This window comes from Saccopteryx bilineata, chromosome 2 (genome assembly GCF_036850765.1).
Source record: "Saccopteryx bilineata isolate mSacBil1 chromosome 2, mSacBil1_pri_phased_curated, whole genome shotgun sequence".
Taxonomy (NCBI): Eukaryota; Metazoa; Chordata; class Mammalia; order Chiroptera; family Emballonuridae; genus Saccopteryx; species Saccopteryx bilineata.
The window spans coordinates 166,209,898-166,234,667 of NC_089491.1; the positions used below are offsets into that span (position 1 = coordinate 166,209,898).

General features: G+C 39.9%; 1 protein-coding gene across 1 annotated transcript in view; it reads right to left on the reverse strand.

The window, feature by feature from the left end:
• GMPS (guanine monophosphate synthase) overlaps positions 1–24,447 on the reverse strand; it is a 55,386-nt gene extending 30,939 nt beyond the window's left edge. The window contains exons 1-2 of the mRNA XM_066258330.1: positions 24,019–24,447; positions 4,185–4,366 (exon numbers count right to left, since the gene is read on the reverse strand). Of these exons, the coding sequence (XP_066114427.1) occupies positions 4,185–4,366; positions 24,019–24,045 (209 nt within the window). The 5' untranslated portion in view covers positions 24,046–24,447. The remainder of the gene's footprint in view (positions 1–4,184; positions 4,367–24,018) is intronic.
• Between the last annotated feature and the right edge of the window lie 323 nt (positions 24,448–24,770).

Below are 24,770 nucleotides of genomic sequence, written 5' to 3' on the forward strand. Positions count from 1 at the left end.
TTTAAGATAACAATTTTACAGGGGAGCAGAGTTAGCCCTAAGGGTAGATAGGTATCCTATCTCCCTAAAAATGCAGAAGCTACAATTCTATAAAACATTATTTAATAGTCACAACTTCTGTAATTTCAATACATTTAGTTTCATATAGAATAGCCATCACGGGGACTGCTCAGAATCCCTCATTAATCTGATAACAACTCAAGGCTCTAAGAGTCTTCATATTTGAAAAGGCAATTGTCTTAGTCAAGGATAAAATCTCAAGCAGTACTTAAACCAATTATGAAAACTCTCATCTCAGTAAGTCAGTCTTGAGAAAATCTAATCACTTGTTTTCTTTTGTGTGACACAAAGAGAGGGACACATAGGGATAGACAGAAGGAATGGAGATGAGAAGCATCAGTTCTTTGTTTTGGCATTTTAATTTTCACTGATTGCTTTCTCATGTGCCTTGATTGAGGGGGGCACATCTAAGAAAGGAGTCACAGCAGAGCGAGTGACCCTTTGCTCAAGCCAGCGACAACAGGGTCATGTCTATGATCCCACGCTCAAGCTGATAAGCCCGCATTCAAGCTGGATGAGTCCATACACTCAATCCAGTGGCCTTGTGGTTTCAAACCTGGGTCTTCTGCATCCCAGTATGACGTTGTATGTACTGCGCCACCACCTGGTCAGGCACTAATCACTTATTCTGAATTATCTATTTCTATCCTGCTATTATTTTATGATATATATTTTTTTTTTTAATTTTTTGGGGGTGACACTCGTTAACATAATCATACAGATTTCAGGTGCCCAATTCTATAATACATCTCTGTACACTGCATTGTGTGTTCACCACCTCAAGTTAAGTACTTGTCCATCACCACTTATCACCCCTATACCTTTAAAAGTTATTTTTTTGCCCTGAGAAAAATGGTGACATTTTAAGAAAAATTATACACTATATTTTGGAAGAAATATAGTACTAACATGTAAAAGCCAATTAAAGATATAAGCTGCAGTTGCTTACTTGTGGATAACAAAGAACATTAGTTTCACGAGAAAAGTCATAAAGAGCTGTAGAAGGAAGAAACTATACAGAAGTTCGCTGTTGTTTGAACTAATTCTAAGAGTACCAGCTATGGAATTAGCCCTTTTATCATTTTAGAAATTAGTTTCTTGGTATAGAAAATAAAGTTCTATGCATAGAATTATTCTCATTTAAGTATTCTAGCCACTGTATAAATCCTTTGATCAAATGTTCTGGGACGAATGAATGAATGAATGACCACAACTGCCATATTTAAGTTGGACCCAGAAATCCTACAAAACATAAAATATTCAAATATAAGTCCTTGTAACTAAGGAATTAAAATTAAGGTAATCTTTTTTCACTTCAAACTTCAATTTTTTTCTTTTTCTTAAAGAATCAGAGCCATGGAAAATTTCTTATAAATCCATTCCATATCTTATATTCATTAAAAAAACATATACAGTGGTACCTTGAGATCCGAGCAGAATAACATACAAATTTCTTAAGATACGAATTACGACTTTGTCCATATTTTTGTTTGAGATCTGAGCAAAATTCCAAGATACGAGTCATGATTCCGGAAGCTGCCGCTAGTTGGCGTGTTGGCGCATGGGTCCGGTATCGGCAGCACAACATCAGCATCCCACTCTTTCTCACGTGTTACCCGCAGTTAATCAAGTCAAATCTCATGCGCTGTACTCGTTCTTACATCATTTTTGCATTTTTTACTTTTTTTGTGTGCTATCATGGGGCCGAAGAAAGTGAGTGTAAAGGACAGTGGTGAGAAGAAGAAGAGAATGATGTCGATAGAAGTAAAGCAAGAAATAATAGAAAAACATGAGCATGGTGTACGAGTGATTGAACTGACAAGGCTGTACAACCGCAATACATCTACAATTTGAACCATCCTTAAACAAAAGGATGCCATCAAAAGTGCAAATCCAGCGAAAGGAACTACAATTCTGTCCCAATTAGAGACAAGTATCCATGAAGAAATGGAGAAGCTTCTGCTGGTGTAAGTGAAAGAGAAAGAGCTGGCAGGAGATACAGTGACAGAGACTGTAATATGTGAAAAGGCACATATTATTTACTGTGACTTGAAGAACAAAGAACCATCAACCTCAAAAGAGGCAGCAGAAGATATGGTTAAGGCAAGTCACAGCTGGTTTGAAAATTTCAAGAACAGATCTGGCATCCACTGGGTGTTGAGGCATGGTGAAGCTGCAAGTGCTGGTGAGGCATGGTGAAGCTGCGAGTGCTGATGTTAAGGCAGCTGAGGAGTACATCGCACACTTTGATGCGCTTATCACAAAGGAAAGCTACATCCCCCAACAAGTGTTCAACTGTGAGAAAACAGAATTGATTTGGAAAAAAATGCCCTGGAGGACTTTTATCACCACAGAGGAGAAGAAGCTGCCAGGCCATAAACCCATGAAGGGTCCTCTGACCCTTGCATTGTATGCAAATGCTAGCGGTGACTATAAAGTAAAGCCACTGCTAGTGTATCATTCCAGAAATCCTTGAGCCTTTAAGACTCACAAGATTCTTAAAGAAAAACTGCAGGTTATGTGGCATGCCAATGCTACGGCATGGGTTACATGGCAGTTTTTATTGAATGGGTAAATCTCATCTTTGGTCCTGCAGTGAAGAAGTATCTTCAAGAAAATAATCTCCCGATGAAATCATTACTAATCCTTGAAAATGGTCCAGCCCACCCACCTGTTCTTGAAGATGACATTCTCGATTAGTTCAAATTCGTGAGTCCTCTACCTCCCACCCAACATGACTTCAATCTTGCAAACTATGGATCAGCAGGTCATTTCCAACTTTAAAAAGCTTTACACAAAGCACTTGTTCCACCGCTGCTTTGAGGTGACTGAGAATACAAACATGACCCTTCGAGAGTTTTGGAAAGATCACTACAACATCGTGATATGTTTACACATTATTGATTTGGTATGGCAAGAGATTACAAGAACAACCTTGAACTCGGCATGGGAATAGTTACGGCCTGATGTTGTTGCAGACAGGAACTTCAAAAGATTCAAACCAGAGACCGAGACCAAGGTAGAAGCATTGGAGGAGATTGTGTCCCTTGGAAAATCAATGGGGCTGGAGGTAGATGAAGGTGACATAAACGAGCTCGTCAAGGAACATGAGGAGGAACTCTCAACTGAGGAGTTGAAGGAGCTATAGATGATGCAACATACGGAGCTTCTGCAAGAGATTAGTAGTGAGGAGGAGGTAGAGTCAGAGGAAGTGATTTCTTCAAGTGGAATTATAGACATGCTGGCAATGTGAGAGAAGCTTTCAAGTTTCACTGAAAAGAAACACCCAGAAAAAGTTTCAACTGGTCGTGCTTCAGCACTTTTTAATGACACTGTTTGTCACATTTCCATAACATTTTAAAAGGCAGGCAAAAGCAAACCTCTTTGGATAGATTTTTATTCAAAAATCCTGCAAGTGAAAGTGCCAAAAGTGCAGACAAAAAGGCAAAAACAGGTGATGATTAAATGAAAAATACATAATGTTAAGCTTAGGTTAAGTTTAAAGTTAAGAAAGTGCATTTTTTACAATTAGGTTTTCGTGGTTTCATTTTAAGTGCAGTTTTAGTTTTGTTCAAAGAAAATGCAGTTTTAGTTTACATTTAGTGTTAAGAAAGTGTAGTTTTAGTTTCCATGTCCACAGTGCCTGCATCCCTTCCTCCCTCCCTCCTCCACCATTCACCTTCCTTAGCCGCACTCATCTGTCTCCAAGGTAAGAATACATTACAGTACTAAATAACACTTTTTTCTTTTATTTCATACATTTTGTTATGCATTGGTAAAGTATACATGTGTGTTTCTTAATTAAAAACATGTCTTTTTTCATAATTTAGGATAGTTTGGGGATGTTTCACAGGGCTGGAACGGATTAAATCTATTTCAGTTATTTTAAATGAGAGAAATTTGTAATTTGACTTACAAGCTTGGTTACAGAACGAATTAAACTCGTATCTCAAGGTACCACTGTGTGTGTATGTATATGTATATATATGTGTATGTATGTGTGTGTGTGTGTGTACTGGTAACACACACACACACACACATATGCAGTGCCCAAGCTAATTAATAATGAAATATCCTACAACGTAAGCTCAATCGCCTCAGAAAAACAAACGTGAAAAGTCTACCAGAATCCTTGTTCTCTTATAGCAAATGCTGGTGTTTCCAAGGGGAAGATTTCAGACTGCACGAACAGTTCCCTCACTCTTCGGTCTATGACTTTCCCATACTGAGCACCAGCATCCAGAATGACCACAGCTCCTTCATAGTGGGGACAGCCATCTTTAATGTCTCCTCCAGCATTCTCCAGCTGCAAATATTAATACAAATGTCTTAATTATGAAAATTATAGCTATTTCTAAAAAGAACTCAAAAAACACAAAAACAAAAACTGTTAACTTAAGACTAAGTTACCAATTCAAAACACTTCAATTTTAAAGTGAAAATTTTTATGCATATCCATATACCAGAATACAAAAACACTTTAATAAAAGCTACCATTTATTGACAACATGATATAGTCACTTTATGTATAATGCATCTTATATGTATTATCTAATAATATAGTAAGCATACAAGCCAGCTATGCCAAAATAAAGTCCTGATTTATATCTGTTATACTGGCATTATTATTAATAATGTATCTTTCAAAACTCAAAAGCAGCGTGACCAGGCGGTGGCGTAGTAGATAAGAGCGCTGGACTGGGATGCAGAGGACCCAGGTTCGAGACCCCGAGGTCGCCAGCTTGAGCTCATCTGGTTTGAGCAAAAGCCCAACTTGAACCCAAGGTTGCTGGCTCCAGCTGAGCTCAGTCTGAAGGCCCGCAGTCAAGGCACATATGAGAAAGCAATCAATGAACAACTAAGGTGTTGTAACACACAATGAAAAACTAATGATTGATGCTTCTCATCTCTATCCGTTCCTGTCTGTCTGTCCCTGTCTATCCCTCTTTGACTCACTCTGTTTCTGTAAAAAATAAATAAATACAATTAAAAAAAAAAAAAAGCATCCCTTGGCCCTGGCTGGTTGGCTCAGTGGTAGAGCATCGGCCTGGCGTGCAGAAGTCCCGGGTTCAATTTCCGGCTAGGGCACACAGGAGAAGCACCCATCTGCTTCTCCACCCCTCCTCCTCTCCTTCCTCTCTGTCTCTCTCTTCCCCTCCCGCAGCCAAGGCTCCGTTGGAGCAAAGTTGGCCCGGGCATTGGGGATGGCTCCATGGCCTCTGCCTCAGGCTCTAGAATGGCTCTGGTAGCAATGGAGCAATGCCCCAGATGGGCAGAGCATCGCCCCCTGGTGGGCATGCTGGGTGGATCCTGATCAGGCGCATGTGGGAATCTGTCGGACTGCCTCCCCGTTTCCAACTTCAGAAAAATACAAAAAATAAAAAAAAGCATCCCAATTGGACAATAAATTATATGGCCATCCTCTCTAGTACTCACAGCTTTCCTACGATGAATATAGTGATGAGAAACTGTAAAGTTTGCTGCCAGAGTATAAGCACGCCCAAATTCACACTATTAGGATCCTTTACATTACCTGAGGAAAACAATATATAACGCATCTAACCCATAACACTAAAATTTTTTAAAGTTTTTTAAATCTTATCTCTGTGTAGCACACTGACACTTTTCTGGAAAGTGACCTGGCAACATGTCAAGTTAAGTATGTGTGCTGAAATATTTACTTGGAATGGGCTTCAAAATAATGCCAAGTGTAAGTGGGCATGGATAAAACACGACTGCTTTTGTAGGGAAATCATTCAAGATGGGCCATAGGTACACTGTTTCATTTCAGTCTCCTCTCCAAGATGTTTTGAATATTTTACATATGAAAAAGCTTTTAAAATGTGCATGCTTAAGTCAGTCTTTTAGGTACTTGTGCAACCCTTTCTATCACTCTCTTTCCATTCATGTGAAAAAACTAATGCAGACCTCACAACACCCTAACCCTTCTGCTACAGAAATGAAAAATAGCAACAATCACAACTATCTACACAGGAGGATTTGCAAAAGGGCCAACCACAGGCTGAATTACTCAAATCACAAATATGAAGGTGTTAATCACAGCAATATTGAACAGTGTACAAAATCAGGTCACAGAAAGAAGCAGTTTACAGAATATATTAGTGCAAGAAATGCTAAAACTTTCTTCTTTCAGACCTTTGTCCTTATTCTTAATTAATGTACACACATGTGTGCACACATGCACACACATAAACAATACCCTTTAAGGAATATATCTAAAATTACTTCCTTTTAATCTTTTTTGAAAAAAAAATATTTTTGAAAGACCACTGTCATTCAGTCCCTTTATCACCTTCACAATTTTTACCAAATCCAAGCTCAATCTGTTTTTGTTTTTTACATTACAGGCAGAATTCTCACTTTGCATGATTCTGATTTATACAAATTTAAGTCCCTATGGTTTATACCAAGGTTTAGTTATCTAAGACTAGACCCTCAAAACATGGCTCAAATTTCACATATTAACTAAGATCATATAAAGTACAAAGTTTAATGCCAGTTCTTCTGTCCACAAATCATAACATAAACAGATGAACATCATGATCAGTGATTAATCACATCCCTTCTCTCAAAATCTATTGATGACTGGTCACTGTACTACAAAAAGACAAGAGTACAAGCTGTTACCTCCTTGACACCCAGTGATAAATCCATATGAAATTTTACACATACAGATAATCCAAAGAGGAAATTTACCAACAAAGACTAAAGTGTCTGACCTGTGGTGACACAGTGAATAGAGTCAACCTGGAATGCTAAGGTGGCTGATTTGAAACCCTGGACTTCCCTGGTCAAGGCACTTATGGGAGTTGATGCTTCCTGTTCCTCCCTCTCTCTCTCTCTAAAATGAACAGTCTTAAAAAAAAAAAAGATGACAGTGCAACGAAGAAAAGTGATATGCTGGAAGTGAAATCCGAATCTAATGTAAATGGAGCGATGGCCATAGCAATGTTGAGGTTGCTGCAATTTGAGCATCTGTAGAAAGTGCAGCCAGAAGAACTTGGTGAAAGCAAACATCAACATCAATGAGGAAAGTCACTGAGGTGAAAAGGATATCCCAGAAAAAGTGACTACAGGAAAATACTTCCAACTAAAGTAACTCTTTTGAGATATTTCATGATATTCAAAGTGCAAAGCATAACGTTGAAAGCCATTAAGATGTAGAAAAGATGTGAAGGGAAGCACTGTTTACTCTTAATAATTTTTTTTACAAAGAAAACAATTTTCAATTTTTCTATGTTTTCAGTTACACTATTCTAAAGAGTAGTTTTATTATTTTATTTCACTATGTTCTTATAATTAATTGTAGAGTTAATGTTTTAACAAGAATTTTTAAAGGTCACATAACTACTGTAAGTTTCCCACTGATGATTAATATTATTTTGCAGTTTCAGCTTCTGTGATCATTATTATGGTCATTTTACTATTGTGCAGAGATCTGTCTGTATTTCTTTAAATCAACTAATTTTTACTTTAAGTATATTTTAAAAAGAAACTTTATACTGTTTTCTTAGCATTTTTAAAAATGTTTAATCACCTTTAACCAGAGGTCACTGAGGAAACACTGAATTCTTGTCTCACTTCTTTCTATCTCAGCTACCAACTAGCCTATTCAGCACACACCTTTAACAACTCGGAAAAAAGCAAAAAGGACACCAGTAATAAAAGTAAAAGCTCGTTTCTCTCAAAACCTTGACTCTTCACTTCTATTTCACAGAGTTGTAAAGTTTGATATTTAGATTTCCAAATCCTCAACAGGTTAGAAAAAGCAACCTATTGAGAAAAGAAACTGTTATTCACATCAACAGTAAAGACATGAAATTCAACCTCACAATAGGAAAATCTATTACATTTATTTATAAAAATTTATTAAAAGAAAGACAAAAGCCTAAAGGCTGAAGGTTGCATCCATCTCAACTGAGCTCATCCCAATAAAATAAATGATGTTCATAAAAATATCTTTTTAAGCCTGACCAGGCGGTGGTGCAGTGGATAAAGCGTCGGACTGGGATGCGGAAGACCCCAGGTTCGAGACCCCAAGGTCGCCAGCTTGAATGCGGGCTCATCTGGTTTGAGCAAAAGCTCACCAGCTTGAGCCCAAGGTTGCTGGATCAAGCAAGGAGTTACTTGGTCTGCTGAAGGCCCGTGGTCAAGGCACATATGAGAAAGCAATCAATGAACAACTAAGGTGTTGCAATGTGCAACGAAAAACTAATGATTGATGCTTCTCATCTCTCTCCGTTCCTGTCTGTCTGTCCCTGTCTATCCCTCTCTCTGTCTCTGTAAATATATATATATATATCTTTTTAAGATATCAAAACATCACTATTAAGGAAAAAACAAAATCATATTCAGCACCCTATTTAAGAATAAGGCAAAAGAATCTGGCAGCTTCTGAAAAGATAAAGATAGCATCATTTTTGGATATTCTTGAATCCCTACCTACCACTGAACAACCAGACTGCAAAACCAAAAATCTAAAACAATTACCATCTAACTAAATTAAATGACAAGTTATTCCCAAGAACCTCAAAGTTCAACCTGATGGTAACAAACTACCACAGTCACAAACCCTGGTATTGCAGCATCTGTGTTGGAAGCAACCTGGCCCCAGTAAAAACTGGAGAACAGGAAAATTCCAAAACTGCCAATGGGAACTAGCTAGAAAGGAGCCAACACAGAATAGCTGCCACACTAAGATGGGGTATGCCTATTCCAATGGTGCACAGATGCCAAGAGATGCAATACCATGAACCTTCAAAACTAACAGTCCAGGGCTTCCTTCCACGACAGAACTCACACTGAGGAGAAACTGCTGGGAGCAGAATCAAAATTGGCAGGACCAGGGAGAAGGAAAACAGAAGGGTCAGACTAAAGTGGAAGGAGAGGCATCAGAGCCAGGAATCCTCAGAACACAGGCTGTCACATTATGTTAACAGAGGAGCTCTATAAAGTTATAAAAGTTATTTGAACCAAGATTCCTTCTAAAAATTCAGGAATATTAAGTTCACATAAAAAAGAAACAAAATATATAGAAGTTAAATCCCACACAAAGTTACTAAAAGTAAAAAAGAGAATAAGGAATAGAGTAACAGCTCTAGAAGAGAGCAAGACAGACATACAGACAGACAAAAAAAACTAAAAGAGCTAAAAGATATGTAAGGCATGCCTGGCCTGTGATGGCACAGTAGATGAAGTGTGGACCTGGAATGCTGAGGTCACCGGTTCAAAACCTTGGGCTTGCCCAGTCAAGGCACATAAAACAACTAATCAATGAACTGGAATGAAGCAACTATGAGTTGACACTTCTCATTTATCACACTCCCCTCTTCTCTGTATAATCAATAAATAAAAATCTTAAAAAAAAATAAAAGATATACAAGCATGAAAGAATATGAATCAAAATTAGACTATGAACCCACAATAACTAACCCACAATAACTAATCCCAAAACAAAATTATTGGTCTTTAAAGAAAAAGAGTCCTCGAATATTTTGGATAAAAAGTAAACATTTTCTTCACAGAATTATCTGAAACCTCAGATTCTTTAGAAATGTCAACGTTATGAAAGGTTTTTCATAAGAGAACATCTCACATACAATACTGAATGACGTTTGAGCCTGCAAGTACAGGTTAAATCAAAGAGTTATGACTTATACCCATATGCTTGGTTTACCCTCCACTTTCTTATTTTGAAAATTTTTAAACCTACATAAAATTTCAAAGTATGGTACATTTTGTCATATTTTTTTTCTATCTGTGTGTGTGTGTGCGCGCGTGTGTGTACTTCCTCCCCCAACGCCTGAACTACTGGAAAGTAAACTTAAATATTTCATTGCCCAAAACTTTTTAGCATGCACCTCCTACAAACAGGGACATTCTCACACATATCTACGATACCATTACCACACCCAAGAAATTTAATACTGGTAGCATCTACAATCATTTCCCAAAATGTTACTTTACAAATAACGTCCTTTATGTCTTTTTTACAAAATTCCAGGATTATATCAAGAACCACACACTTTGCACACATACTGTCATGTCACTTTCTTTTAATCTAGAACTATTTACCCCTCATTTTTTTTGGAGTCTTTAAGGACATTAAAATTGTTTCAAAGTTTGGCTTTTTGTAGAATGTCCCACAACCAGGATTTGTATGTTGTCTCATGATTAGATTCCAGAGAAATGTTTTTGGCAACAATTTTATATTGATGTTATCATGCTTCTTTCTGATGAGATACAATGGCAAGGGAAAATGTTATTTTGTTCCACTACTAGTGATACTGACTTGATTGCTTGGTTAACATGCCTGTGTGCTTAAAAAAAAAAAATCTAATTCAATTCAGTCCCTTGCTTAACAGCCTATAGCTACTTCCCATTTTAATAAAATTCAATTAAGTCCAAATACTTTCTAAGCCCTATGAGGCCCTGGCCTACTGCTCTGCCCAACTGCTCTTTAATCTTCATGGTGCGAGAGTGGTATGCAGTCCTCTCTGGCATAAAAATCCCAACATGGATGAATCGATCTCAAACATGTCATCTGAACAACAGACATCTCTTAAATCACACTGTTATCTTAAATTTTCCAGTAGTCCCAACAACACAACTGTCATAGCCATGGTCAATTATGTACAATTTGACATAAAATCCCTTAAGGAAAAGAGATTTCCAGAATCTCTCAGGAAATGTTCCTTTGAATAACGATGAGCCCCTAGTTCACAGAAAGAAACAGGTGAATTTGGCTGAAAGTTATTTAGAACAGACATGGTGGAACTTTATGTAACTAATCACCTATGTCATTCCTCTATGTGTTCTATGAACACTTAAGTAAGCTCCCTGGATGTAGTGGCTTGTCATTCGTAGTAGGAGGACTAGAAAAACGAAACCTCTTGACATTTATTTCAGTCAGGAAAACATTTAAAAACCATCTGAATAAGGACTGAGTTCTGGTTATTACCTGAAACACTTCCACTGACATCTAGAAAAATCAAGGAAGTGTTAGTTTCTCAACTTGCAGAATGTGTTGTCAACAGCCTGGGAAAAAAATCCCAGAAGTAACTGGGCACTCTCAAGAAATGCTGAATCATCAAATTTCTTGGTGGCATAAAAAGATGTATAGAAAAATAGAACCTGGACAATTCAAGTCAAAAAGTAATTTTGAAGAGTCAGATCAACCATAAAAAAAGTTTAGAAATATCACAACTAATTTATTTCATATATATCATAGATAGATATCCTTTATCTATCTGTGAATAAGTGGTGTATGTGATACTAAAAAGTCTGTCTAAATAAGTCTCTTACTATATATATATATATATGTATGTAATTCTAGGTGCAATTACTAAATATAGGTGACATTATGCAGTTGTTCACTTTACGCCTGTAAGAAATGGTGCTGTACCTAAGAAAAATCTAAAAGTCATGAGACATTCTCAATGCAGTAATACACAATATAGGATATACATTTAGTTGGATAAGCAATGTTTCCCAATCATCAACATGTTGCCTAAATTATGATCACTGGTTTTTCATTTGTCTTATAACTTCAACACAGTTGTGGATATTAACATTATAAACAAAAATTTTAATTACTAAATTCATCTGAGTTTACTTTTCTGTATCTCCTTCCATCTGAACATGCAGCCTATAGGTTTCTACTGGAATTCCTTCAATAAATCACTGGTTTATTATTATTTTTTTTAGTGTTCTATAGGTTTGGGAAATACAAGTCCACAGAGACATATAGTGTTGTCAGCCTTTTACTGCTCTTAGTTTGTTGAGTTCTTACACTGAGAAAATTCCTTCCCAAATGAGATTTCAAGCTAGTTAGGTATCCATCACGCCTACTTTGTTTCTGTATGTTAAATGGAACCAATGCACTATCATCTCCATATTGTTTCTAACTCAAGGATTTGTTCTCCTTTCCTGAACCAATCTGTGCTTCTGATTAGAACTTGATTTTCTTTTTTCTTTTTTTTTCTTTTTTTTTAATTTTTTTAAATTCATTTTAGAGAGGAGAGGGGGAAACAGACAGAGAGAGAGAGGAGAGACAGAGAGAGAGAAGTGGGGGAGGAGCTGGAAGCATCAACTCCCATATGTGCCTTGACCAGGCAAGCCCAGGGTTTCGAACTGGCAACCTCAGCATTTCCAGGTCGACGCTTTATCCACTGCGCCACCACAGGTCAGGCCTGATTTTCTTTTGAGTAACCAATTATATCTCTTGATTCTTCAAAGTCATTTGAAATCCTTTTCTACCCTTTCAAAGTTCAAGTGGGTACCAATACAAAGAATAATGAAACAGTCTAAATTTACTCAATTAATGACTTAAAAAGCAGTTTTGCTTAGACTTGAATACTACTTCTAACTCCCACTTAAATACAGCCAAACCCCCATGTGCAAACCCTAATCAGATAAACTGAATACAATTCTAATGGATTTAATTTCTACATATGAACACTGGGTAAGAAAATAAAAACACAACTGCCTTATTTTTCCCTTCTAACTTGAGGGGGGAAAAATTCAGTCCAGTGTCTCAATTTCTAATACCAAAATTAAATCTTTATAAGTCAACACTTAGCTTACCCCGAGATTTCGATTATTCTTAAAAAGGTCTTGCCAGAAAGTTATGGCAATGATTTGGTTGACAAACTAAGCTTATGGAGCTGGTTCTAAATTAAATAACTAAGAAAATTTGGCACTGTTGATTAAAATCTAAGTATACTACTCCTTACCTCATAATTTTTAAATCCTTAGAAGTTTTACTATAGTAGTTTTTCCATTCAATGGTGAGCATTAGCCAACTGAATAACAAGGTTATTTCAAGATAAATCTAAATCATTATCAGGCCCTGGACAGTTGGCTCAGTGGTAAAGCATCAGCCCAGAGTGTAGATGTCCCAGATTCAGTTCCAATTAGGGCACACAGGAGAAGCAGCCATCTGCTTCTCCACCACCACCAACCTCTCTCTTCCCCTCCTGCAGCCATGGCTCCATTAGTTCCCAAGCATTGGTTGGGCGCTGAGGACAGCTTTTGGAGCCTCTGCCTCAGGCACTAAAAATAGCTCAGTTGCAAGCATGGCCCCAGATAAGCAAAGCATCTGCCCCAGACTGGGGTTACTAATTGGATCCTGGTTGGGGCACATGCAGGAGTCTATCTCCCTTCCTCTCACTTGGAAAAAGAAGAAATCTTTTCTTTTTAAATCTAAATCACTATCAATCTGCCCAAATCAACTTACTTATCTCTAAAAGCTGCCAGTATACACAAACACAAAGAGACAACACTTAGTAACAACTGTTGTCATACTATTAAAACACTGGAAGGAAAAGTTCTGAACTACATTAGGCCTGATCACCTCTGTTCAATTACCTCACAGCAGGGGTCGGGAACCTATGGCTCACGAGCCAAATGTGGCTCTTTTGATGGCTGCCATCTGACTCACAGACAAATCTTTAATTAAAAAAATAATAACGTTAAAAATATAAAACGTTCTCATGTATTACAATCCATTCATTTCCTACTGCTCATGTTCATGGTTGCAGGTAGCTGGAGCCAATCACAGCTGTCCTCTGGGACAACATCAAATTTTTACTGGATAATGTGTAACATATACGGATCGTTATATGGCTTTCAGGGAATTACTTTTTAAAATATGTGGCGTTCAAGGCTCTCTCAGCCAAAAAGGTTCCTGACCCCTGCCTCACAGGTTTTTTTCTTATATTGCCCTTTAATTTTCTCAACTGACTCTGTATTCCTATTTTAACTGAGATCCATTATTTTAACAAAAAATATTTCTTTTGAAGGTGACTTCAAATGTATACACGTGTGGCTTGTTAAAATGAAAAAGGACCAAAGGCTTTTGGCAAAGCAGCGAACAAAATAATAGACATGATACAGATTTATCCCCAAATTTCACAGCCTCTCTTCATTCAACCCTCCATATTATCAGTATATTACAGATGACATCTTTCGCCCTGGCCGGTTGGCTCAGCGGTAGAGCGTCAGCCTAGCGTGAGGAGGACCCGGGTTCGATTCCCGGCCAGGGCACACAGGAGAAGCGCCCATTTGCTTCTCCACCCCTCCGCCGCGCTTTCCTCTCTGTCTCTCTCTCCCCCTCCCGCAGCCGAGGATCCATTGGAGCAAAGATGGCCCGGGCGCTGGGGATGGCTCTGTGGCCTCTGCCCCAGGCGCTAGAGTGGCTCTGGTCGCAACATGGCGATGCCCAGGATGGGCAGAGCATCGCCCCCTGGTGGGCGTGCCGGGTGGATCCCGGTCGGGCGCATGCGGGGGTCTGTCTGACTGTCTCTCCCTGTTTCCAGCTTCAGAAAAATGAAAAAAAAAAAAAAAAAAAGATGACATCTTTCATGCAGAGATGGAATATAATCAAAGAGCAACCTCTTCCTAAATACACTAGTGAGTTTGTAAACAAACAAAATTTTGCCTCTCATATAATCACTATTCTAAAATACTTTTAAGAAGTAATTTTAGCTTAGAAGAAACCCATATGGCCTTCTTTTCTTTCTTTTTTAATTATGGAACATTGTGCCAAGGTCACGTTAACCTTCTCTGTATCATTCCAATTTTAATACATATGCTGTTGAAGCAAGCACTACATACTTTTTTCTTTAAAAGTACTGTAAAGTTTAAGTGTAGAATGCTACAATCTCACAGATATTTAGAACATGGTCCATTTTTCAAGATGCTACTACTTCATAGTCACCTTTCTACATGTAGCCCTTCCTATTGCTATAGCAACTACACTTTGTTGAAAATAATGAACTAATAATGTTAATAGCTGAAAAACTATGAATAAAATTAGTGAAACTAATAGGAAGGAATCAAGCATGCACTGTCTTTCTAGTAGGAACTCTACCACAAGTAATCATGCAGTTAACAAGAAAAAAATCTTTATAAACAAATTTCAGAAAAGACTAGAATTAGAATATCACCATTTTGCAATCCCTAGTAAAGTAACGAACCTCAACTGCAGTGGTCCACAAAAGGACCAATGCTGGTTCTGCAAACTGTTCATTACCAGTTCATAGTAAAAAAAGGTGCATACATTTTACTGCTTATAAAAATTAAGGGATACATATTTGAAAATGAATATGAAGCTATAAAATATTCCCTAATTTTTGTGAGTATATTCATAAACTTGTATTACAAGTAATTTTATTTCTGTTGAATCTACAATAAAGATTTAGGACTTTTATGTTTTGTCTTTGATTTTTTAAATTTCACTTATCTGATAATTTATTTTATTTTACAAAGATAGCATTTGTCAATTACAAAATTTTTAAATAGTTTTTTACTGCAGACCTGTGAGAAGCACTCTAGTAGATGCTATTAAAATCACTAGATCAGTGGTCTGAAAACTCATTAGTCAACAGAGCCAAATATCAACACTATAACGATTGAAATTTCTTTTGAGAGTCAAATTTTTTAAACTTAAACTATATAGGTAGGTACATTCCTTATCGAGGTAGTGCCCGCTCGTGCTATTTTGTGGAAGAGCCACACTCAAGGGGCCAAAGAGCTGCATGTGGCTCGCGAGCCGCAGTTTGCTGGCCATGGCACTAGATGAAAGGCTGGTGCCTTGATAATGGATAAGTTGGCGATATCTGAATCAACTGATCAATCTCAACATACAAAAATAGAGATGAGGACTGTGAGGTACTAAGTAAATATATGAAAAAAAACTAGACCACGTGTTTATAACTGATGAGCTGATGACTCAGACATTGTACTCTTTGCTTTACCTTTACATGTTTTTAATTTTCCATATGTAACCCACTACATGATTGGCCCTAAATTCCTATTTCCTGTCTTTAGTCATGTGATTTTATAGTTTGTCCTATTACAGATAGAATATATTTCTGCACTCCTGATATTGGCTCCACCATGAGATTTGCTTTGGCAAATGTAATGAAGGCAGATGTGACAGCGTGCCACTGAATGTTTTCATTTGTCTCCTGTGCTTCTTCCATCATCACGAGCCTATTGGTCCCAAGAGAAAGATAAGAGTAATGGAATGCTGTGGATGCTGAACTGACCCATAAACTCATGAGCAAGGAATTAGCATCACATGTCTTTCTCAAAATGCTTCTTATACCATCTAAAGTGAAAATTTTTAAATACTGTATCCACGGCAGGCTCTGAATTAATAAAATGTTATAATTCTTCTTTCCTTGACCATAGATTACATAAAGACAGTGTGTCCGTAAAGTCATGGTGCACTTTTGACCAGTCACAGGAAAGCAACAAAAGACGACAGAAATGTGAAATCTGCACCAAATAAAAGGAAAACTCTCCCAGTTTCATACCTATTCAGTGCAGTTCAATGTGAGCTCACGCACAGATTTTTTAGGGCTCCTTAGGTAGCTATCTCATATAGCCTCTACAGACTCGTCACTGACTGATGGCCTACCAGAACAGGATTTCTCCACCAAACTGCCGGCTTCCTTCAACTGCTTATTCCGAGTAATGTTATTCCTTTGTGGAGGCGCTTCGTTATAAATGTGCCAATATTCACGTTGCACTTTGGTCACGGATTCTAATTTAGCGAGCCACAGAACACACTGAACTTTCCTCTGTACCGTCTACATCTCGACTGGCATGACCGTGGGCTGCTCCGCTGTGTACACGAGTGTTACGTCATCATCTGCACATTCGCACATGCTGCCACTTCATCCTACAGAAACTGGGAGGGTTTTCCTTTTATTTGGTGCAAATTTCACATTTCTATCGTCTTTTGTTGCTTTCCTGTGACCAGTCAAAAGTGCACCATGACTTTACGGACACACTGTATATATAAGAATGTACGATAAAATTGTACAAAATGGCTGTTATGCTAAGCTGTTACCTTCTCTTTAAGAGGGAGATTACAGTGACTCCTTAGTTTTGGAGATTAAAATATAAATGCATACTTACCTTTTTTTGAAAGGTGACTAATAAAGAAAGACATCTGGGAAGAAAAACTAGAGGTACCAGTAATTACCTCTAAAGTCTCCAGGCGTCCCCAAACTGCGGCCCCCTGAGGCCATTTATCCAGCCCCTACTGCACTTCTGGAAGGGGCACCTCTTTCATTGGTGGTCAGTGAGAGGACCACTGTATTTGGCAGTCCTCCAATGGTCTGAGGGACAGTGAACTGGCCCCCTGTGTAAAAAGTTTGGAGACCCCCGAAACAGCTAGGCCTGGTGAGCCCAAGATACACCATACCAGACAGGATACTAAACCTCATAGACAATTGATAGAAGTGTTCTTATCAAATACCTAAAAATAGTTTTATATGAAAGTACTGCACCAATACAAGGTTGCATTAAAAACAATAAAAAAAATCTTACCTTGTTTAACCCAGAGCACTTCCAATTCTATTTATTTTCATCAGTTTTATTGTCACATTACTTTTGATTTTAAAATTCAGATTGCTACTATCAAATAAAGTGTTTCATTTCTACTGGTACATGTTTTTATATTTATAAAGCCAATCTAAAATTACCTGTTTGACCACAAACCACATATTAGTTCCCTTAAAATACAGCTGAACAGGTGCTTTTAAAATATTCTTAAGCGTTACTATAAATTATAAAATATTCTAATAAAAACATTTTTCAAGTTTGTTGTAATAAACCAAGGTTTATCTCTTGCAGGAACTATCCTTTGACCCAGCAATTCTACTCCTAGATATTCATCCAAAAGAAAAGAACACCTATATCCAAAAAACTAGAAATAATCCAAATGGCCATCAACAGTATGTGAAAGGATAAAATCTAATATATCCATATAATGAGATACACTATGCAAAAATAACAAGGAATGAACTATTGATATAACACATAGCTAAATCTCAAAAAGATTATGCTTTGACAAAGGCAGAATCATTGTATAATTCCACTGATATAAAGTTTATTCATTTATTATATTTTTTATTAAGTGAGAAATGGGGAGGCCCCTACCAGGCAATGCTCTGCTGGTCTGGGGCCACTGCTCCATTGCTTGGCAACTGAGCTATTTTTAGCACCTCAGGCAAGGCCATGGAGCCACTCTCAGTGGCCAGGGCCAACTCTGCTCAAACCATTCGAGCCATGGCTGTGGGAGGAGGAGGGAGAGAGAGAGAGAGAAAGAGAAAGAGAGAGAGAGATGGGGAGGGAAGAAGCAGATGGTTGCTTCTCCTGTGTGCCCTGACCAGGAATTGATTTCCATTTGATTTCCAACAAAGAAACAAATAATAGTCTTTTCCAAAAACTGGTACTGGGACAACTAGATAGCCACAAACAAAAGAATAATAGTGGTACCTTACCATATAACACATACAAAACATAGCTCAAAACAGATTAAAGATCTAAATGTAAGAGCTAAAAGTATAAAACTTTTAGAAGAAAATATAGGCAATTACACAAATCTTCATAATCTTGAATTAGACAATGTTTTAGATATAATGCCAAAAACACAAATGGCAAAAGAAAAAACAGATGAACTGCATCAAAATTTAAAGCATTTATGCATCAGAGATCACCATTAAGAAAGTGAAAAAACCCACAGAATGGCAGAATATATCTGCAAATCTTACTTGACGTAAGAGACTTGTTACTAGAATAAAGAACTTTAAGACTCAGTAAAAAGACAAATAACCCATCTTCACAATGGGCAGAAAGATCTGAGGATATTTCTCAAAAGAAAGCATACAAATGGCCAACAGCACATGAAAAGATGTTCAACATCAGTAATTAGAGAAACACAAATATAAACCACAATCAGATACTACTTCATACACACTATGATGGCTATAATCAAAGAGATAGGAAGGGTTCTGTTCTCCCCACTACAAATGACAAACGGGAGTAACTGACAAAATTTTAAACGCCCAGGCAGCTTTAAAAGTTTAAACACCCAGGCAACTTTAAAGGTTTGGAAATATCCTCTGCAAATTTTATGGCAGTTTAGAGCAAATTATTTTTCCTTTCAGTTAGTTTCAACATTGCTGGCTCTCAACTTTTAGAAAACAAGTAATGTGAATTTTAGGATAACTCTCTTAGCACAGTCATTAACTCAGAAAAACAATTATACTAGTGTATACACATTAGGCTTGAATTTTAGCCAAATTGTAAATACATGTTAATAGAGAAATCCAGACCCAAAATCAGGACTTGTACTCTGTAGTTGGAGTGGCAATGGGGCACAGTTTTCCCAGTGCTGTCCTAACTTACAACTGCTATTCCCAGATCTTACCCAGCTGAACATCTCATGTGCTTTTACTTTTTAACATATTATTATTAATAACAGCATCAAAGTAAGATAGATTTGTTATAGTTTCACTCTATATTTCTACCTTCTGCCATCCTTTGTCTAGTACTCTGGAATGCAGGTACAGTAAACAGAGTTCTCACTTTAACTTCTGGTTCAATCTGAAGCCAACCCTTGATAACATATCACTCTTTCCTGATAAAACCAAGTATCACTTGCACACTGGCAACTAGGGGTACTACCTCTATCCAATCCTGGATGCTAACAGGAGAAATGTTTGAAGTTGCTACCCCCGCCAGTCATTTGGTGTACCTGCCATTAGAGTTACAGCCATTCCTGAGCATGTAAGGCTGCCTGCCATCATATGAGTCAATGGGAAATGTGAATAAAGTATTAGGAAAGTATATGCAGAAAAGAGACACCATGTGTTTCTGAACAAAGAGTAATCTGAGCACTCATGCTTTGAGAGTTTTGCTTTTATTTATTTACTGTATTGTGTAAATCCACAATTTATTTTGTTTGGAAACTTTATTTTACAGCAATTAGAAATTTAAGTTATTTTAGCACCTTCTTTTACAAATTAAATACTCTAGATTAAGAGAATATATGTTCATCTTACTATAATAAGTATACCTTATAATATTAGGGAGTATGCAGACATAACTATATAAAGCATCTTCTGGGTCCTCAAAACCATGAACCCAAAGCCATGGCAAAGGTCCACCAACAAAGCAAAACAACTAATATCACATTATTATTAAAGTAAAACTATTTTTTGAACCACTGTGATTCTTGAGCAAATACAGAAACATCTCTATTCCACAATAAGCATAGAGAAAAGAATATTCAACACAATCCAGAACTATATATACTACACAAAGGTTAAAAGTCAATGAAACAATTACTTTTTCATTGATTCACCAAGTGCTTCAGAATTATGTATTAACCTTGAGGATTTAATTAACTTTGAGCATCTAAACCGAGTTTAGGTTAGTATGAGTCATGAAAATAGTTTAAGTAGCATAATGAAGCAAATTTTTAATTACTGTGGATAGCAAATAATTATTCACTATATCAAAGAGGATCTTTGTAATATAATTCATTAAATGGCCTTAAAAAATCATACCAAACACTTTCAACAATCATAGGACAAGTCTATATTTTTCTTAAAATTCTTAAAAGACCATTATTTTCCTTAAGCAACAAGTTGGCCCACACTGAAAGCTAGATCATCAGAAGTTCCTACAGAAATTTCAAAACCTCTCAAATCTAAGAAGAGATAATAAGAAACATTCCATTTGTCTGTAATAACTCTTCCATTCTAGATGAAATCTTAATATAGAACAAAATTTGAAGCAAAAACAGAACTATCTTTGACCTTTGAAAAAAATATACTATAGGATTATTTTTTTTTTTTTTTTTTTTTTTCATTTTTCTGAAGCTGGAAACAGGGAGAGACAGTCAGACTCCCGCATGCGCCCGACCGGGATCCACCCGGCACGCCCACCAGGGGCGGTGCTCTGCCCCCCAGGGGGCGATGCTCTGCCCATCCTGGGCGTCGCCATATTGCGACCAGAGCCACTCTAGCGCCTGAGGCAGAGGCCACAGAGCCATGCCCAGCGCCCGGGCCATCTTTGCTCCAATGGAGCCTTGGCTGCGGGAGGGGAAGAGAGAGACAGAGAGGAAAGCGCGGCGGAGGGGTGGAGAAGCAAATGGGCGCTTCTCCTATGTGCCCTGGCCGGGAATCGAACCCGGGTCCTCCGCACGCTAGGCCGACGCTCTACCGCTATACTATAGGATTATAAAAAAGAGTTAACTCTCAGCGCATACCAGCTAGAAACCTCATTCCATTCAATACAAAAACTTATCCTTAAAAATGCCAAATTTAAATTTCTAACATCAATAAGTATCTATAAAACAACTTTAATCCAACTATGATATACCCCACTTAATATTTCAGTGAAGGTGAGGCAAGTGCCACTCCTCCAACCAAGCAAGTCTGAAGCTTGGATAAGGCCACAACATGGGAAACTTGACCAACAGCCCAAAAATATTGTGAAAGAATATCTGCCCATGCTCTTGTTTATATTAAGATTTTAACTAAATGACATTGTATCAGCTCCATAACTAAGGAAACAAAAACATTTGCCTTGGATGGTTAACCAAAGTAGCCCTGAAGAAAAGAAAAAACTAGGTTCTAACTAAAGCTATGTTTTTTCAGTATAGGAAGCTGGAACACATAAAGGTCTTTCTGGCTCTAAAATGATGCTAGATGGATAAAATTAATGAAAACAGCCCAAATGCTTTTACAGATTAAGTCTCTCTCAAATCTCTTTTTTTTTTTTTTTTTTTTTGAGAGAGAGACAGACAGGGGACAGATAGGCACAGACAGGAAGAGAGATGAGAAGCATCAATTCTTTGAAGTACCTTAGTTGTTCATTGATTGCTTTCTCACATGTGCCTTGATGGGGGGAGACTATAAGAGACTGAGTGACCTGGGCTCAAGCCAGCGACCTTGGGCTCAAGCCAGTGATCTTGGGATTCAAGACAGCAACCTTTGGGCCCAAGCCAACGATCATGGGGTTATGCCTACAGCCCACGCTCAAGCCAGTGACCCTATGCTCAAGTTGGCGACCTCAGAGCTCAAACCTGGGTCCTCTGCATCCCAGTCCCATGCTCTATCCACTGTGCCATTGCCTGGTCAGGCCAGATTTGTATTGTTTAAAATAAAAACAAAACTCACTCTAGAAACTTCTGATAAAAACTGAAATGTACCAGAATAGGAATCAAAATCAGTTCTTTCCTCACTTTATGAACTAGGATTTTCACACAACTGTCTGAGGCACAATAGATGTACAAAATTAAGCTTAGGTCTAGTATTTGTATTTCCCTCCAGAGGAAAAGGTGGTTCAGTGGTAAGCTATGGAAAATTTCCAGGTGGATCTCTTATCTTAAACTTTCTTCTGCTACTTCATTTTGTGAAAATATTCTTCTTGAATCACCACACACTTGGCAAAATCAGGTTTGAGTCCTTCTAATAATAGTTATTTCTTCTTCCAGGACAAAGCTGAATGTTTACATTGTAAGTTCAAAATAAAGAGAAGAGGTCATGACCTGGTAGCTCAGTTGGTTAGAGCATCTTCCCAAAACGTCAAAGTTGCTGGGTCCATCCAGGTCAGAGAACATAAAATGAATGCACAAATAAGGGGGCAACAAACCGATGTTTCTCTTATTCACTCTCTGAACCAATCAATATAGCAATCAATCATTAAGAGATAAATGTTCTGTTAACTTGTGTACAGAAAGAGCTGTACCATTAGGTTTACATTCTGTGGTCAGAAACTAAAGGTTTCAGCATCTTAATTCACCTATTTAATCCTGACAAAAAATTCCAACGAGTTTGAGAATCAGTTTCCTGGGTTTAAGAGTAAGTATCAGCTACCTTACAATCGTCATTCACATATTCAACAAACACTATCTGAATGTTTACTATATACTATGCAAGCATTCATGAAGAGGACCCACTAAAATGTGACATTTAGGCACCACCTTTGTAACAGAATACTGCCTAAATAAGACGGGACTACCTGACTTACAACACCATCTGACGTTTAGAATTTAAAGAAGTTTAATGAAGTTCTTAAAGTCAGACCCTAAGCAGTGTATAGGAGGTACCTCTTGCTCAAACAAATCGCAATTCAAAACAGCGCCATTTCCCGCTGATGAAACTGACTTAAGTGAGGGTCTTAAAGAATTCCGGGCCAACTTAAATTGTACTACGGAAATGAAAGCAAAGGTGCTTAATTCAGCAGCGAGATGAAAGGTCTAAAGAAAAAGTGAGCTAGAGGTGGGTGAAGCCCCGCAGAGGCCCAAACAAGCTCTCCCGCTCGGCACATCGGGTTAGCAACTTCCCAGCATCCCGGGACTCCCGACTTCCCCACTCTTCGACGTGGCAGCAGTCACCAGCGCACCGGAGATGGCCTCCCACCCCCCGCCGGGAGTCGCAAACAAACGTAAGAAATAAAGAGCTGGTGAGGGCGGGGTTGGAAACGCTCCTTCCTTCCGAGAATGGGGGAGGGAAACAGAGGGAACAGCCCTTGGGCTACCGGTCCTGACCCGGGGTCGGGGGGGGGGGGGGGGGGGGCGCTGCAGTCACGCGGCCTCGCCGAGGCCCCGCCGAGGCCCCGCCTGGCCGCGCGGGACCTCGAGGCTGGCGACCTCGAAGCTGGCGTGGGCAGACGAGGCGGGCCCCGCCGAGGGCAGCGGCATAGCCCAACTCCATCTCCCCACGCGAGGCCCGGATCATGCCCTGCCTTCGGCGGAAACCCAGCCTCCAGACGAAGCCCCCTCCCACACACCCGCCCACATCCCTGCCCCCACCTTCGGGCCGTGTGCGCGGCGCGGGCTCGGCTTCCCACAGCCCCGCGGGAGAGGCAACGACCGGCGGCGGAGCCGCAGGAACTGCCGCCTTCCCCGTCGTCCTACGCTCGGCGGGCGCAAGAACCCCGCACGAGGACAGAATCAACAAAGCACCTGCCGCCCTCGGGGAGCAGACACGCCGCAGGCCCCGGCCGGTGCCCCCATGCGCCGCTGCCCGGGCCCCAGTCTGTGCGGATTCGGGGGAGGGGGCGGGGAAGGGCCCCAGAACCTGGCCTTCGTCCGGAGGCGGTGAGGCAGGGACCCCAGAAACTGACCTTGGAGTCTCCATTGCACAGAGCCATCAGGCCGAGGCGGGAGAGGGCTGGCCGGGCCGACGCCGCGGGCCGCGACTGAGAACAGGCCTGGTTGGGAGCGGGCCGGAGCTGAGATAAGCCGGCCGCCAGCGGAGGGCCGGATCCAGCAGCAGCGGCGGAGCGCGGGCCGCAGCGCCGGGGAGAGGAGCCCAGCGGCGCACACGCAGCGCGCTTCCTGCTTCCGCAGACCGGCTGCTGGGAGGAGCCAGAGCCCGTCAGGTCCCGGGGCAGCCTCGGCAATCCCCGCTCGCTGCCGCGGCTCAGCCAGTCCGTTTCAGGAGGCGGGACTTCAGTGCTAAGGCCCTCCCTCCGGGTCCGCCCTGCCGCGGAGGCTGAGGCAGCTCCGGGGAAAGGAAACCCTGCCCGCCCACGGGAGGCGGGACCGCGACGAGTGTCCTCACCGCCCTCCAAGCCCCGCCTTCTCCAGGCCCCGCCCCTAGGAAAGTAACTGGCCGCGTCCCTGCCAACGTCCGGGCTGCCCCTGGGAGGAGGGGCCCGCGGCGCCCGGAAGGCTCCCCCGCTCCCGCGCAGGGCGGCGGCCGGCTCTAGGGGGCGGGGTCCGTGGCGCCCCGCCCCATCCCCACCGGTAAGGCCCGCCCCCGAGGAAAACCTAAGCCGCGGCCAAGGTGCTGTCCTCTCGCCTACTTGCAGCCCCGGATCGAGGGGAGAAAAGGCTGACTCAGCAGAGTTGGAGCCTTTAGAGAGCTGGGCCC